This window comes from Chrysoperla carnea, chromosome 1, assembly GCF_905475395.1.
Source record: "Chrysoperla carnea chromosome 1, inChrCarn1.1, whole genome shotgun sequence".
Lineage (NCBI taxonomy): Eukaryota > Metazoa > Arthropoda > Insecta > Neuroptera > Chrysopidae > Chrysoperla > Chrysoperla carnea.
Genome location: NC_058337.1, coordinates 20,122,022 through 20,140,945, shown reverse-complemented (window position 1 = coordinate 20,140,945; position 18,924 = coordinate 20,122,022). Strand labels below are relative to the sequence as shown.

The following is an 18,924-nucleotide window of genomic DNA, read 5'->3' as shown; positions in this document are numbered from 1 at the left end:
CTTATTATATTATATTGTATTATAATATCGTTAATAATAGTATTTTTAGGTGTATTTCTATAATATTGTGACAATTTTTTGTTGTTGTTGTTAAAAAATGATTTAATAAATAATCTTATATAATGAAATCTGTAGAAGATGTACGTCATCAATTATCATAAATAGGGTACATACAAAAAAATCTGATTTGAAGGTCATACAATCTCTAAATATTAATAAAAATAGAGTTTAACCTACGTTTCTCTGACATATACACGAGGAGTCTTTTTGACGTTATCAAATTACCCAAAAACCACGGGGGGAGGGGGAGTTGATATACAAAAATTAGACCAATAGGATTTCTGGCAACATCCGGAATATTTATCTATAAGCTTATGATATTAGTCTATAACCTTGTGTCAGTTGATTCTGAACAAGAATCAACTGACACAAGGCGGTCCTCGATTTTGGACACTCAACTCTATTTAGCGCCTGCTCTATTAAATAATCTGACTCCAGTGAACACTAAAAAGTACTTGCTGATAATGTAGCATTCTATTGATGAAAGAACTTTTAAAATCGGTTAAGTAGTGAACTCAAATGACGGTTTACATATATTTTCATACAAACTTTCATCCCCTATTTCACCCTTTTAGGGGATGAATTTCGAAAAATCCTTTCTTATGTGACACTTACAGTATAAAATCAATATCTTTTCGAAATTTCAAACTTCCATCATTAGCGATTTAGACTAGGTGTCGATATATCAGTCGCGACATTGCCTATTTCCCCTCCAGAATATTTCCTCCATCTAAAATGTGTCTGATTTTAAATAATATACAAAAAGAACCGTTTTGAAAAAAAAAATCGCAGCTGTAATTGGGGACTCCCTAAGAATGGTTATTTTATGTATTCCTTTATCCGACTGTTTATGAAGAAATAATAATAATTTTACTCATTAATTTTATTTTATTTCTGAGCTGACACAGTCGGACTTCCTATTTTGTAATTATAACAACATATTGAAAAAAATACGGAGAGAAATAAGTTAGTTAGATATGGATTTAAAAACTATAGTGTGTTCTTTTTATTATTAATTTTTATGGTTTGAATTCTGGTTGATATTTCTTCTTTGTAAAACTATGAAAATGTGATCTAGTTTAATTTAAAGTATCAACCTCTTTCAATTTCTTGTGTGCTTGGTTTTTATTTCAAATTAAAATGAATGTATGATATTTTAATGTTTACAACTTGTAGGGCTTATAATAACTCGATAAATATCTAAAAAACATGTGTTTTTGAAGCAAGTATTACCTATTAAAGAAAATTTGTAAAATTGTAAATCTATAAAAACAATTTATAATTTTTTTAGAAAGACAAGTGAAAACAAACAATTGACTGAATTAATTGTTGAAATACCATGTATAGTCAGTGTTGGTTACTCTGTCACATTACACATACAGACATGTCACACATACATAACTAATATTCCCATATAATGCATACTATAAAATTTACAACTAATATGCGCCCTCACGGCTAAACAGTTATGTTTGCGTTAAATGTTTCAAACAAAAGTTGCTTATTATTTTATAAAGAATATTTTTTACATTTAAACTTTTGTTCTATCTCTAACGGTTTACAAGATGGGTCCTACGGACCAAAGACCCAATTGACCTATATTGCTCAATTACGAACTCGACCTCGCTTTTTACGTCCTGAGTACGTTCTAAAAATTTCAGCTAGATATCTCTTTTCGTTTTTGAGTTATCGTGATGACAGACGGACAGACGACAAACGACAGACAATCGAAGACAGACAGACAGACAAACGAAAACGGACTAATTAGGTGATTCTATGAACACCTATACCAAAATTTTTATCGTAGCATCAATATCTTTCAGCGTTACAAACTTAGGGCTAAACTTAATATACTATGTATATTTCATATATACATGGTATAATTATTGCAATATTGGTCAAAAGGTGTTCTGCGATGTTAATAAATAGTAATCATCATACGTGAGTTGTAATTTTAAAATAGCGTAGTAGACGAAGAAACGAAGGAATCAAGTTCGAAAAATTTGAGCAGTAGGTCTGATTTGAATGCGGTTTTCGGCACTCGATTCGTTAGAGCGTCAGGAAATTTTGTGACCTAATTTGATTTACAAGAAATAAAAATATGCAATTATCATAATTAATATGCATTTTATAATTGCATTTTAAATTTACCGTAAATATACTGAATTCGCAATTCGGTTAATGGTGATGAAAATGATCGCTGAACACGAATATCACGAATTGGTTTCAGAGGTACCTGGTGCCTAGAGATAAAAATCATGCAATAATAAGATAAATTCACGGGAACAACAGCAATACCATTCACTCTGGTCGTCAGGTACCTCGGAGACCAATTTTGTCGCAATATTCGTGTTCAGCTACGCCAAAAACCTCCGAGAAACTCGTTTACTCTTAACACCATGTACCTCTTAGACCAATTCTGTCGCGATATTCGAAGTTTGGCAATATTTTGCAATTTATGATACAGAATGATGATGATTTTTTTGTAAAAAACATTCGCATCTTTTTTTGCAAATACGAATGCGAATGTTAAAAAATACGCGCATTCCATCACTAGTCCATATACAGGGCGTTCTGTTATTAACTGCAGATCGTTGGCCTACAGAATAAGCTCATAAAGACGAAGGAAAAAGTTATTTACCAATTTTGAAACTGAGCCCTAATTTGTGCACTACAGGTATGAGAAGAGAAATCAGTTCATATCCCTTCTTTAGTTGAATATTATTAAATGATAGATACTAATATCTACTGATTATCATTGGCTACTGGTTATCGAATGATAGTCAGTGAATTTACCAATTTATCAATTTTTGTCATACCTGTAGCGCCCAAATTAGGGCTCAAATCCAAAATCGGTAAATAACTTTTTCCTTCGTCTTTATGAGCTTATTCTGTAGGCCAACGATCTGTAGTCAATAACAGAACACCTTGTATATGAGTGGCAACCACTCTGGTGACATCTGAATATCTATAAATTATACTCTGCTAAATTGCTATGACTATTACATCTGTCACAAGCTAGTATGAGATTAAAAAAAAATTTTAGTTTCAGTACATTTCAGTGGAAAAATGAAATAAAAACTATAGTTTTGGTAATTTGTATTCAGTTGCAATGATGTAAGTGTTATGTTACTAGTAGTAAAACCATATATACATTAGCTGCAATTCAAATACAAAATGGATCGTTAATAATAACCGTAACGAATATATCTTGAAACAATACATTAAAACAAAAGAACAATGTAGATTGTTCGTTAGTAGACACCTGCTAACGAAGATGCTTTAAAACTTTAAATATTATGAAAATCGATTGCATTGAGTTAACAAAAAAGTTAAACAAAAATTTTTTGAGGACGTCTCATGACTTTCTTATAAATGTTACAGGAAAAGTTATCCTCCAGTAAAAGTTGACCTCTTCCTAAGTAAAGTCACCAGTTACTGGTCTTTTCAGTAGAAGTTTATTAAAACTGAAAAGATGAAATTTGATCGATCAACATTTAATAGTTAGAGTTGACTATAGATAATAGACCGCACCACGGTTTTTTTTAAATAATGAATACGTACTTGAAATTTCGTGAGTGGCTTCCTTTTGACGAGTCTACCAAACTTTCTTCTGCAATTTTTTTTGAAAATGTTACGTTTTCAATTGACTGTGGTCGAAATATGACACATGAGTTTTTCTTTCTTGAAGAATATATTTAATTTTAATGCATTTACAACATAATTTAATAAAAAATTTCAATATATATAGTCCGACAAAGTTACTGCAGTGTTGAGTGCAGTAACATAGTGTGCATGTCTACAACCGCACACGCGCATTTTTCTGCCTGTCTGCGGTACCGTAACGCCAAAACGGATGAACCGATTTTGATTTTTTTTGTTTTGTTTGAAATGTAATTAATGGAGAGGGTTCTTAGATATGTTTCAAGTGCGAGATTAGGGTTCCGTATCCGAAAAATTTGTCGGGGTATTTTTTGTTTGGAGAACTTAAAATTTGACTTGTAATTTGCCAATCCCTGAATGGTTCACTTTTACTGTGATGTTTAATAATTATAAATGTTATCAAATGATTATAGTATTGTTTCACACGGATAGCTTAAATATGACGTTATCACGAGAATATGTTTCTGATGAATACAGGCGCCATTCAAAATTTTTTAATTTTCGGAATAGGTGCATATAATGTTTCTGTTCGTATCCGACAAATTTTGTGCTGCATAAAGTTAAAAAATTGTATAATCGGTTATCAGTATAATATGTCCATATATACATACGAATTTGATGATGTAAAATGAAGATAAAAAGGAAGTAGATGATAATATTTAAAAGTATTGTTTCTTTTTTAACATTTATAAATAAATTTAGGGAAACGATATTTAAATTACTGAAGTACAATTTATTTATATTCATTTTCCTGTTCGAATCTTTACACATTGTATCACTTGTGTATGCAAAATTGATGATTTAGTTTAAAAAATAATATCTTCAATATTTAACTTTTAATAACTTTCTGCAAGATTAATTTTTCAATTGAAATTTTTGAAATATTTCTATTTAACTTTTTGAAATGTTTCTTGAGATTTTTTACATTTTTCTTGAGAAGGAATTTTCACAATGCAAGTGTGTATTTTGAATTTATTTCTTGTTTATATTGTTACTGCAATGGTAGGTACGTATTATTCGACTTCAACAAAATTTCACAAAATTTTATTTTTATTTATTTTTGTAGACTGGACTAACTAGAATTTTTGTCAGAAAATAAAATTACATGTTATTGATAAATGTTAAGTAACCAGGTGGTCCAAATTGGAACTATTGAAAAAGCGGTCCTCTTCCTGATTTTTAGTACGAATTTTTATCGCGAGTTGGCGGGATTTATCTGATTTGAATTTGAATATTTTGATTTGCACCTTAAAATGGTACGTACAAGTATAACCATCCAGTAGTCCAAATTGGAACTACTGAAATCTTCTTGTTTTAATTAGTAAGAATTATTATCGCCAATTCGCGGGTTGCGACTCCCAGATATCAATAACTTATACTAATCTATCAAGTGATTTTTTGGCCATATGTATTTAAGCTATCGGGCTGAAACAATGCAGCAGCAAATTTGTCGGACACTATGGCCACTTGATAATATTTATAATTATTAAACAACACAGCAAAAGTGAACCGTGTTTGTATTGAAAAACAAAAATACGTAAGTATGACAGATTTGCGGTGGTAGACAAACTCCTCAAACCAGTATTTTTATTTTTTCTTATTATAACTTACGTATTTCTTATTAAATTATCTTCTAAATGCAATAAAACTAAGCATGTCTTCGCAAAGAAAGAAAAACTCAAAACCTCCACCATATTTCGATCAAAGCCGTTAGAAAACGCAACACTTTCGAAAAAAACCGCAGAGGAAAGTTTGGCCGACTCGTCAAAAAGAAACCATCCAAGAATTAGGCATGTGTTTATCACTTAATAAAACCATGGTGTCCCACAGTCCATAAATAAAGTACACTCTCACTGCCTGGAAGTAATAAAAGTTGTCTTTTTTAAACGGTCTGCCACTGATACTTCAAAAATGTCATATCGTCTTAAAAACCTGGTACTATCTCTTTTTATACCATGCATATATGTAATATGCAAGGTATACTAAGTTTAGTCCTAAGTTTGTAAAGCCTAAAAATATTGATGCTACGAAAAAAATTTTGGTATAGGTGTTCATAGAATCACCTAATTAGTCCATTTCCGGTTGTCTGCCCGTCTGTCCGTCTGTCTGTCAACACGATAACTCAAAAACGAAAAGAGATATCAAGCTGAAATTTTAAAGCGTACTCAGGACGTAAAAAGTGAGGTCGTGTTCGTAAATGAGCTATATAGGTCAATTGAATCTTGTATTTAACCATTTTGTATACCGTTAGAGATAAATTAAATGTAATAAACATGAGATCTGAGATATTCGTCACTTTTACTTCCTAGATATGTAATATACTATTTAAACAAAAGATACGGCTTATTAACGTATGCATGCTGTAGTATTACTATGTTATATTATTTAGCTATTCGCTCCGTGCGTGAGTTTCGTTTCCATGGTAACGATACACTACTTTAATTATAGAATTGTATGGATGCATATATAATTGTATGGATTGCATTTAAGACTTACATTTAAAATTTAATATTCTTGTATCACAAATTTAAATAAATAATTATGATAATTTACATTTGAAAAATAATATTTGTTCAATTTGATTTCTTATTTTCACAATTTTTAATGCATTAAGTTTAATTAATTCGTGTTTTTCAATAATTTTAATTTGACATTTCTATTACATTAACATGTAAAGAATTGCAAGTTAGTCATAACAGCCCCCTTTAACTCCAAAATTTTTCACTTAAAGCGCTGGAATCGATTTTATTGTCCCTACCATGACTACGCACACAACGAATAGATACGCACATTTATCAACATTTATTTATCCTCGACAAATGGTCCGGAAACTAGTGTGTGCATGATAACTCACATGCCCGCGGATAGAAGCGATATTGCCATGTTTGGTGCTAGAGCTAGGCGACCTTGTGAAATTAATGTACCGCGATATGATTTTCTATTACAACTTACGCATGTAGAAAGCAAAACGTAGGTATATAATTTTATTAGTATGATAAATTTTACAAAAAAAGTGGCTTTATCATTTTTTTTCGTTTTAAAAATGGTTATTTGAATTTTTACATAATTTCAATGGTTGTTAGAAGAATAGTCATTTATACATACATAGTTTTTATTCATTTTTATAATGAATAATACTAAAGAAAAATAAAAATTCTAATCGTTTGTCAAGAAATATCCCAAATTGTTATTATTCTTTGCGATGAATTGTTATAGAGGTACAAAGATATTAGTATCCGGTAATTTAGGTACATATTCATGGCAAAAGGATGCCATTGTCGCTTTTTTCTTCTTGTATAAGAATAGGATAAGTTATTATGTTTGTGTAAATTGAAACTGAATTTGAATGAAAAAGAGTTTTCAATTGCATTCGGAAATTGAATAAAAACCAAAAATTCGATGAATTTTCTTCTTTAAAAGATTTTCTAGATGATTTTTGTATCTCACAAAAATGGGAAAACCCATCCAATTCCTATTCGTGCAGACGTAAAGCAAAATTGTCCACTAAGTCCCATAATCTTCGAATAAATGGCTATTGAGCCGCTCATGCATATCACTTTTCTATTCTCGCGTATGCTGACGACATTGTTCTTCTCGGGAAAAATGATTCCTTGAAAATTTTCTTGGATTCAGTAGGACGTTGCACGTTGATTACGGAAGATGACGGGAAGTCTTTCCCACGGAATTTACTGTTAAAAAAGGTGGACTAGCGGTTTAAAGATAGAGAAGAATATCAATACGTGTCGCCCAAGGACCTTTAACTGGCGCAGGCAATACTATAAAAAGGCTAGCCAAGAAATGGATGAACCTACCTCTCTCGAAATTTCGTACACTTCATCTTACCATGGTGGTGCAAATCTTTTACCGTTGGACGATTCGGCGGACGTAAGCATCGTGGCGCACGCCTTTTGATTGCCGACATAAAGCGCGAATACCCGCGAGTGGCCAGGTGTACTAAACACCAACAAATAAGTACTCGGCGTACAGAGTACGAGTCGTTCTATCCTAGTGGTTCTGGCTAAGACTGGTAAGGAAGTCTAAATCATAGACAATTGCCATTAATTCATTTGAGCGTGTCCTGGATGCGCTATTTGTAGCTTTTAGATGTAGCAACTTGTTGCTGAGTTATCTTCCAAAGGCTATATTGTTTCACTGGAAGCTGTTGTCGGCTGGTTAGCTCTTTCTAGGCAGAGTAAATCTTACTAAAATTGTCAGTAACGGTTGATTAAAAATGAGTCAACACACTTTTCTTAAGAAGAATTAACTATGACTGCTATGGTTTAGTCTAATTGGATTCACTAGGAAGTTTGACAGAGACATATTTTGTGATGTGGTTGTGTGTTTGTTTTGATTGCTCTATTGTTTGTCTGTAATATTGCAATACACTATTCATTTGCATTGAAATAATTTGTTTGTTGTAGTGAAATAGTGACAAATTTACTCGTAAAATAATTTAGTTAAAGTGTAATAATTATCAGAACTGTTTCATATAAAACTGCAACAGGAACGTTAGGTTTCCAAGGTTTCCAAATTCACTAACCAAATTGAAATATGACCAGATTTACTTTTATTTTTCAAATGGCAGACTCACAATGTTAATAAATAGAAATATTTATCAAGTTGTTTGGGTAAAACATAAATTTTACCCAAAGGTCACGTCTACAAAAACGTGTTTGTTGAAGATATTCTTCATACACAAAGCATAATTAAATAAGTATTTTTATTTCTTTACGTTGCAATGGCCATTATTATACTTTCGAGTACTTACCATAATAATACCAGTTCAAATATGGATATTTAAATAAAATAATAAAAATACTACAAAGGAGCAACACAGCAAACATAAAATACATTTATTTTCTAAAATGCATTAAATTCTAGGTCATTTAAAAGTAGTTTGTGGCGCCTGTGTGTCAAGAAGGTAAATGACTCTCCATTCCAATTGTATATAGAATACAATACATCAGAAAGTTTTAAAAATTTATCAAACGTTTTATTTTGGACATATTCTGATTCTTGGAGAAAAATAAATTTTAAAGAATTCATAGCTTTCAATATACTTAACCTAGTGCTCCAATCATCTTAGGCTTTCACCTCGGAATAAGCTGAACTTTTTGACAGACCTTTATTTTGATAGTACAAATGTTGTCTCAAAAGTCACATATTGTCACGCTTGCGCGTCGTTAGATATTCAAGGTCAAAGGTATCGAAAATGAGTTTTATGTGAATGTATCGTTTCTTTTGCCTTCAATCGTATTAACATTTATTATAAAAGTTGTAGAAGATTAAATTTCAAAAACATTACCAACAAAATAGTAACGATTTACAAAAAATAAAAATACAAAAATTATCGCAAATTGGAAGAAAAAATTTCTCAATACCACGAAACTTTTTGTAAACATTTCACAACAAATTATTTATTGGGTTTGAAAAATTATTTTATCGACCTTAATTTATATCTGAAATTTGGTATCGTTTGTGAGATGGGTGTGTCCAAGTTCGCTATAACTGACGAGAATGGTTTTATGGCTTGACCTTTAACAGTTGTCTATTTTATCAATTCAGGGTCAGGTATAAGACCTTGGTTGGTGTAGTGCATGATATATGCATGAAGAAGGTGCACTCAGCCTCTGAAATTGAGGAGCTGTTAAATGAAATTATCAGCGGAAAGGTGGTAAAACACATATATGGTATCGCAATGGGCTCTTTGGCCTAAGTGTGTCCATCGTGGTCAGCCAATATAACCTAATCTACTCTTCGTCCTCTACTCTTCGTCCTTCTGTTATTTGTTACTCGTTATTATTTTATTATTTTTTACTCATTATCATTCTGTTATTTATTATTAGTTATTATTTTATTAATTGTTACTGATTATCATTTTGTTATTGGTTACTTATTGTTACAATTTTTGTTATTGTTCCTTTCTTTTGTTATCGTAATAAATTAGTATTACGAAATTGAAAAAAAATTAACACAAAAAAATACAAATTCTGTAAAGCTTAATTGCACTGTACACTATAATAAATAAATAAAAATAAATGATAGAATGAACTTAGCTACCATTCATAGCTCACTTTTTGAACTGCCCTAGTTTTTCCATAGAGCCAATTTTATAAAAAGGATAAAACAATATTAATAGCTTTTAGGATTTATTTATTTTACGTTTGTCAACATTATGAAGGTATACAAACAAACATCCAATTGAAATGCCATATCTTTATCTTTTGAAGCAAGTTTTATAAAAAATGTTTTTAGGCTCAACTTTAATCTTATCGCATACAAATGATATATCATTAAAAACTTTTGAAATACCACAAATTGTAACTAAAAATGTTTCTTCCTCACTTATTGATGGTTGTTTTTCAAATAAAATTGTTCTTGTCAAAGTTTCTGTCATCTAATCTTTGATCGTTTTCATTTTAATGTATATCATGTATTATTAGTTTTAAATAACTGAAAACTTTATAAACATACTATTACGATAAACCAATAAACGTAAAACTACGGAAGCCTGAATTGCTCACTGTCAATTTATGAGAAAGTGGCGCTACACTAGCTTATTTTTTAAATGTGTACTACCCACAAGTATAAAACCAAATTTTAAAAAAGTCACTAGTTGACTTTCAACAAGTGCACTTGTGACTTGTGGCATTTTTTGAACATATCAGTATTTTGTCATGTGCAGATTTCTAGTAAAATGTCATAATAAACACTTAATAATAATTTTAAAGGTTAGAAATTAAAAATGTGCAGATGCAAAAGAAAAACATAAACAATTAAGCATTATATATTTTTTTAAATACTAAAGAAAATTTTTAACTTACTACATTAGACAAATTAAAATCATTATCATATTATTATTAAATACGGACATATAATTATTAATAATGCCAGACAGTTTTGGTAGTGTCTAATTAAAGGATAGTAATCACCGACTGACATCTTCAAAAAGGTTCGTTTCCATAATGTCACAAGTCACAAGTGAACTTGTTGAAAGTGAACTAGTAACTTTTTTAGAAGTTTGTTTTATACTTCTGGACAGTACACATTTAAAAAAATAAGCTAATGTAGCGCCACTTTCTCGTAAATTAGCAGTGAGCCATTCAGGCTTCCGTATAAAACAGATATTACTTAATTACAAATATTTGATGGGGAGAAATGTACAAATACGATGTATAAATTGTTAAAATATAATAGGAAATAGTAATTTTCATGGAATTTAGCTATACATGTATTTTCGTACCAAACTTAATGTGAGCTCCCACGCTTCGTCAATTTAACGCTTATATAAAAGGACAGGTTTTTCTAAGAAAATAAATCATCTTAAATTTTTTTATTTTATTCTATGTAGGTTTTATTTTATCCTTATATATTATTACTCTGGCAAGTTTTTTTCTGTCCTACCCTTATCTTCCTTATTCTTTATCAAATTCCATGATTCATTTTCAAGCTTATTATGTATAGGGTTGACGAAAAATATACTCACGGTCTAAAAATTTACCGCTTAGGAAAAAACATTCTAGATATAATTTGAACAAAAAAATATCATAAATTTAAGTTAATTTAAATAATAAGTTTATTATTTATCTTAGTTCTTACAGATGCTCTCCCAATACTCTAAACATATAATACTCAAAACATTATTAGGCAAACATGTTAGTTTTTACAGATGCTCTCCTAATACTCTAGACATATGAATTACTATTTTTAATACATGTTCTCCTAATATTAATTTAAGAACTTTTGATTTTTTTCACCACTTTTCTACGAAATTTGTTGTTTGTTGTTTTTAGCCACGGTTTACGGTAACTTCGGGAGCGGAATTTTGCACGGGCCGAGCTAGTTATCTTTAGTATTTGTATCAGATAATGTGGTTGTCGGTGTGGGAGGGCAATTTTCATTAATTACAAAAAATTTATTTCCGATTTTCGTAGTCACTTTTTTTTAGATAAAAACACCTCATATAAGAGATTATTTTTCGAAGAAAAATCAAAGCAAATTATTTTAGTAAAGTTTTCTAATTAATATGATTCAGTTAATCAAAAAAGAACTTTTCTTAGTTAACAAATTTTTTGTACAAATAACAAAAATTATTCCCGTAAACTAACCAAAAAACATGATCCCGCACAAAACAAAAGTAAAATTCTGTTAATATACGTGACAGTTCTTTATACGTAAGTTAGGTTTTGTGTTTTTGCATAAAAGTTATTCTTATTCCAATGCGATATTTCATGACATCAAACCTATTTTTTATATAAAACTCATAAATTTATGCAATATGTATTGCCTAAATCAAACAATATTTTGAAAAACGAGATACATTCAATTTTAAATATCAATGGATTATTGGCAATAATAGGTTTTTTGCTGGGTCATTTTTACAGGAATACTCAGGATGATGGGAATAACAACAAATTTAAATATTGGCTACGTTTCTAAAATAATATTTATTAAGAAAATAAAATACAATATTCATTAAATTCCAGCATATCTTTATGCCTGTGTACATGTATAGTATAAGATACGGTTTAAGGTCGACCTTCACCCCTCCGATAACCAGAAGAGACATATTTATTATGTAACTTAATTGATTTGTAAACACGTCTATGATAGTTTGCCTACCGAAAAGTGCTCATGGCTATTTTTAATTAAATTAATTTTAATCAATTTTTCCGTTAGCGATTTTTTGCAGGCAAGTCTATATCATTATTTCAGTAGTTAAATTACCTTGACCAAGTAAGTCAATAATGGTAACTACGTCGATCTGTTAACCAATCTAAAGTTATCATGGAAAATTGATTAAAATTAACTTAATTAAAACTAATCATGAAAACATGTAATAATCATGTTCCTTATCAAAAAATAAACAACTATTGTTTGAAACATTTTTTCGTAAACATCAGTGTTTACCCGTGAGAGCGCAAATTATGCGCAAATTGTATAGTATGTATTATATGGATATATCAGTTATATGTGTGTGAAATGTATGTATGTGTAATGTGACAGAGTAATCAGCACTGTCTATACATGGTATTTCAACAAGTAACTCCGTCAATTGTTTGTTTCCCCTTGTTCAATTCAGTTTCTGGTACTTACTATCAGATAGTTAATAATAACGATTGCTTAACTATCAATTTCTTCTTCTTGTATTTTAAAGAAATGAATGAAATAGCCTCAAGAAAGAATATATAAAATAAAAATGTAAGATTTATACACAAAATTGTACACAACAATACAGCGGTAAAAGTAGAACTTGTCTGAAATGTAAATATTTTATCATTTCCCAAGATACCTATTGTGTCTATTATTGGTACAGGATGTATTCTCCTATACTAAACTAAGTTTAAAAATTGTATTCGTGAAAATAATTTTATGGTACGATCTTGAGTTATATGTTTGACTTTAAACTAATTTTAAATGAAGATCTTTTTAAAACAATATTTTCCAAAGCCACACTTTGGCATGGAAAGTACTCAAATTATTAAACTTATATGTTTTAACCTATAGGCAACATGTTTCTTCGATAGAATTCTGACGGTACATCAATCAACGGTACAAGTATCAATTTTCAAATTTTTATCCGGATAATAATTTATTGTTAAAATTTTTAAAAACATTTTTAAAAATTACACTTCTTTATATAAAAACTAGATTGATACCCGCCCGCTTCACTGGGCTTAAAAGTAAAAACCACCGCTTTATAGCTTCCTCCCTCTCTTGATATACACAGTTTTCAATTTTGTTAAATGTAAAATAGTCATAATTCATTGAGTATATCAGACTAGTTGGCCATGATTTGTTTGACATTTACTATTTTAAATTTGTTCAAAATTCTTTAATTTATGGTTCAAAATGATTGTCATAGATCTGCTCCATCTATAATCATCATTTTGAACCATAAATTAAAGATTTCTGTAAAAATTTAAAAAATGGTAAATGATAAATTAAATTTATTTGTTTTATTTTTTTATTAATATATCTTTATAAATTATATTTTATGTGTTATTCTGATATATCAGCTATATTGCTGTACAGTTTCATTAAAAATTCGCTAGTTTTAGCGTGAAAGCGTAACAAATAAACAAACTAACATGCTTACTTTCACATTTATAATATATAGGGATAAAAATCAATGACTTTTAAACTAAGGAAAAAAGAAGCTTCAAAATGTGATTCTCATAAGTACCGTTAGTAGTTTCAGGGTTAAAATTTTCCTTATGTAACAAGATAATTAAAACAAAACAGCTTATAGAAAAGGTCAACTCAGGACCAAATACAGATTCTTATAGGAAACCGTACGCTTATCACTTGATTACCAAAAAAACTTCCCGGAAAGTGTAATACCTCCTTAAAATTAAAAGGTAAATACATCAACGAAAAAGCGACATTTCAAACAAGCTGTTTAAAATGGTGGTTTTGTTCCAAAAACCTTCTCTTTCCTGTTCTCTGAATACTTTCATTGTCACCATCGTGATCAGTATGCGATTTCCCAGAATATTGTAGGTACGTTTCTATGGTTGTTAATTATGTTATTTTTAGCTTGGTTCATATTTTAATATATATATATATATATATATATATATATATAATTTTGAGAAGAAGTATGTGTGTGTGTGTGTGTACATACGTACGTCCGTAAACATTATTTTCGTCGTCGATATCCCACGAACAAAAGGGTTTTTATCCGAAATCCGAAAGTAATTTCATAACATACGGCCGAGTCGGGGGAATTGTTTTTCAATTTTTTTCTGTTCTGTATCGCGCCAACAAACAATGATATCAACTTAAATGAGGTATTGATCGAAGCGTATTAACGGCAATATAATTTCGAAAGGAATTTCATAACATTCGGTCGAGTCGTTTCGAGTCGGAGAAATTTTCTTTAAAAATTCTGTCTTAATCGATATCGCGCGAACAAAAAATGATATCGACTTAAATGAGGTGTTGATCGAAGCGTATTAATTACAGTATGATCCGAAAAAATTTTCATAACATTCGATCAAATCGAGTTTTTAAAATTCTTGCTGATCGATATCAGGCGAACAAAAAATTATATCGACATCTTTGAGTTGTCGATCGAAGCGTATTAGTCGAGGTCAGGTCGAAGCTCAGAGGTCGCACCAGACCCTTTCCACGGCTTGTAAATAATGTGAAGTTGGTATAATGACAAAAATAATGAGCCACAAATTAAAAAATTCTAAATAGAAAATAAAAAAAATAGTGAAAGACCAACAAAATGATACAAATTTTTATTTTTCTTGATTTTTTATTTTACCTTCTCTCATTTCCAACATTTATTATAGTGGGTTTATATGTAATATAAATATAATCATATAATTAATAGATGTAAATGTGGCTATGCGGAAGATAAATATACATTTACTGATAGTAAAACAAATGGGAAATCATACATCATCGAGCTATTCCCGGTTAATGACTTTTTTAATTACGAAACTGATGTTATGTTTAAATAGGGCATCATGAGTCTTTTTTTAATATTAATTATTAATGGCCCGCTAATAATTTTAATGCACACTGATTATATTTTTTGTAAGTTAGCTTGTAAACAGTTACTTAAATTCCTATTAATATGAAAAATGTGATGAAAAACGTGCTTGTGTTGGTTGATTGTTAATAAAATCATGTTTGGGTTTCAAAAAGTATTAGATGTTCGTGCATTTTTATTTTTTTTGGTGTTACATCTTGTGTTTGTACTTATTTATATTACAAAGTTGATACACGTTTTTTATTTATTTTAAATTGCGCACGAGTTTTCTTCATATTTTAAAGTACAACATTTTATACAGTGTGTCACATTTAAGATAAAGACACCCTGATATTTTCGTTATTTATAGGAATGTCGATTTGAATATGGACAGTCATCCAGGGTGAAAGGTCAAATTTTTGAAAATACCTAACCGAAATCTCGACTTTGAATTCAACTTACTACAAATTGACAAATAGAGCTGATTCTTAATATTTCAAGCATCAGAAATGGTTGGGGATATCAAAAAATGTTATTAGAAAAAGTTGCTAGAATATTTTTTTATACCCATATATCGGTTTTTATGAGAACTTAAAAACAACCCACGCTCACTTGCCAAAAAAAGTTTTTGTCCAATATTTTTGAAAAGTCTATATACTTTTACAAAGTGATTATAGACATAAAAACACCCTTATTGAAGCGTCCATAACTCGTCGATTTTTAATCAGGATGCTAGGATCTACACAATATAGCCTTAGGAGCAAATTTGAGCGATACCCAATTTCCATAATATTGTGTTCAATTGCTAATTTTGCTATCGAACGTGAAGTTAGGGAACATCAAATTTCAGCGGAAAATACATAAACATTTCGGTTTGGGTTCTAACAAAAATTTGAAATTTAAAACCCTAAGGATTGTTTTAGAAAAACTTGAAAGTTTTCAATAAATTAAAATTTAAGAATTTCTTGAACAATTCGCTATTGCTCAACATGCCGATGTTGGCGACGTCGATAAGATGATCAACTTCAATAAATATGTTTTTGACAGCGTATGATTGTTAAGATACAGAGACTTGTTTTGCAAATTTTATGGAGATAAAATGAACAATTTTTGATTCCAGAATTAGTACATCTCATCATTCTGTTTATCACAATTCCTAGATCATTCTGTTTAAATATATGAAGCTTTTCTGTTCTCTAAAAAGTAGATTGAGAACGTATTTTAGATTAACAATGTTACTATTTTACATATTTATTTGGATATGAACAAAAATTGCTTCGCAGTAATGAGATTTTTTGTTGAAAGGCGAGATTTTTATATAATTATAGACATGTGACTCAGCACAACTTTTAGTTCCATAATTTTTGTTTTAAATTTAAATCATTTTTTTCGAGCTACATTGGACGACCTGTATACCTATGTACTACTACCATCGCTTTAAGGTAGAATGTCCGTTATAGTCAAATTATAAAATCATGCTCATATATACTTACACTATTTGTGACAACAGTCATGTTTCTGTAATACTTAGATACTACAGTCAATAGGTTGGAAAAAGTGTAGTAAGGTGGAAAAAGTCGAAAGTTATGATTTTACATTTAACCAATGCCAAAAGTTTCAACTATGATATATTTTTTAATTGACGGGCAAAAATTTTTGAATTTAACAATTCTCAACGGGACGGTTATTCTTAACATCTATTCAAACTTTTATTTCACTTTGTAAAAAAGGTTTACGAACATTCTACCTTAAGCACAAATTTTTTGTTTAAAACAACACATCACAAAACTTTTCTTTCTTTGTCTCTACCTTATTGTTTCTATATCCCGCTTGAAATTTATTTCCAATGTATTTCTATCAATGAATTGATGGTAACAAACAGCAAGATATTTATTTTTGTTCTTATTTTTAATGAATAAAATACAAAAAAACATTAAAATTCTGCTATTATCTTTTTGATAATAGCAGTACTATTGTTTTCACTCAAAATGTTCTTATGATTTTTTTTGAAATTATGTCATGATCGATTTTCGAACAGAAATAAAATAATTGAAAATTTTTCTAAAGAAGAAGGAAGGTGTAGTACCTAAAATCAAAACTTATATTTGTATGTTCTTTAAAGAAATTTTTAAAAATATATATATATGGAAATTGTTTTTTATTACAACACTGTTTCTCCTCAACTCTATGGCGGTAATGAACAATTTTTTTCACGCATACTGGGTGAGAAAAGTACTCTTCGGACGTAGTCAAAACAAAAAACTCCCGCAATTGCGAACTTTTCCAAAATCATGTATTTTACCTTCTTTTACCGTTGGACTTTTCGATATTATAATATCAAACACCCATTTCAAAATTTTGTTAAATTCCGATAATTCTGTGTATGGACATCTTTTTTTGTTGTAAATACATTTATGATATGTATTATTAATTGTATTCTTTTATTTCTTACAGATTTCAAAAACAATAACATCAACAGCAATAGAAACTTAAAATAACCATAACCATATATTAATAATAAAAGCAAAAGCTATCAGTAACAAGAACAACAAAAAGAAAAAGCAAATAAATAAATCCTAAAAAATTCACTGAACAACAATGGCTGATAATGAATTATACTATACAACAACCATAGTTGATTTTAGTCAAAATAACAACAATACAATACACAATGTGGTTGCTACAACATCAGTTATAACAAATACAGCTGGTAATGTTGTTTCACAAACATCGCGTGCAGGCATTGTTGCGAGTGTAAGTGTTGGTGGTATAATTGGTGAACATGCTAGTGATAATATTGTTGTTGTGGGTGATCATAGTGATACAGCTGCATCAATAATACGTGAGTCATCTGATCATGATCTAATAATGAACAATGGTGGACGTTTATTCTTATTAATTTTATTTGTATTAGTAATTTTAATTACATTAGTTGGTAATACATTAGTGATTGTTGCAGTTATTACAACAAGACGTTTACGTACAGTAACAAATTGTTTTGTTACATCGTTAGCTGTTGCTGATTTACTAGTTGCAATGTTTGTTATGCCACCGGCAGTTGCTTTATTTTTAATGGGTAAGTATTTATTTAACTTTATCTACTTATACTTTATTTAACTTTAATATAATATTTAGTATAATTTATTTAACTTTAATAATACGCTTTGCCAACCATCTTGTTATCCAATTTTAATATGTGAAGTTAGAAGAGTTTTTTGGATGTTCGTATGTATAAAACAAAGAGTGTGATGCGCGTGTAAGCATATCATTTGATCTGTAGTTGTATATGTGTCTCATCCATATGTCATAATCCATAGAATACCATACATAGAGAATGCGAGGGATCTGCTAGCCTGTAAGTGGATGCGATATGAGGCGAGAGAGAAGCCTGCCAGTAAGTTCCTCTGTGTCCTTGTCATAGTCATATGTCATAATCATATGATGCATAGAAACGAATGACATATAGATGAGCCCAGTACACAGGGGAACTCACTGGCAATCTTCTCTATCAATCATTATATGGAAAGTTTTGGGCCATGGCATTCTCTAGTTTAATAATTTTGTTCTTATCACTTGAAGTTGTACACATACGATACAGCGAGCACATCTCATACAGTGCCTTTAATTCCAAAATACCACAGATAGCCTCTAGTCTATATGGATGTATGTGTGGATGTCTGAGGGAATGTGAACGTAAATTCAATATTTGCTTCTCA

General features: G+C 29.9%; 1 protein-coding gene across 1 annotated transcript in view; it reads left to right on the top strand.

The window, feature by feature from the left end:
- Positions 1-17,806: 17,806 nt before the first annotated feature.
- The window catches only part of LOC123293805 (D(1)-like dopamine receptor), a 44,736-nt gene continuing 43,618 nt past the window's right edge, over positions 17,807-18,924 (top strand). Inside the window, exon 1 of the mRNA XM_044874769.1 lies at positions 17,807-18,284. Coding sequence (XP_044730704.1) covers positions 17,807-18,284 — 478 coding nt within the window. The remainder of the gene's footprint in view (positions 18,285-18,924) is intronic.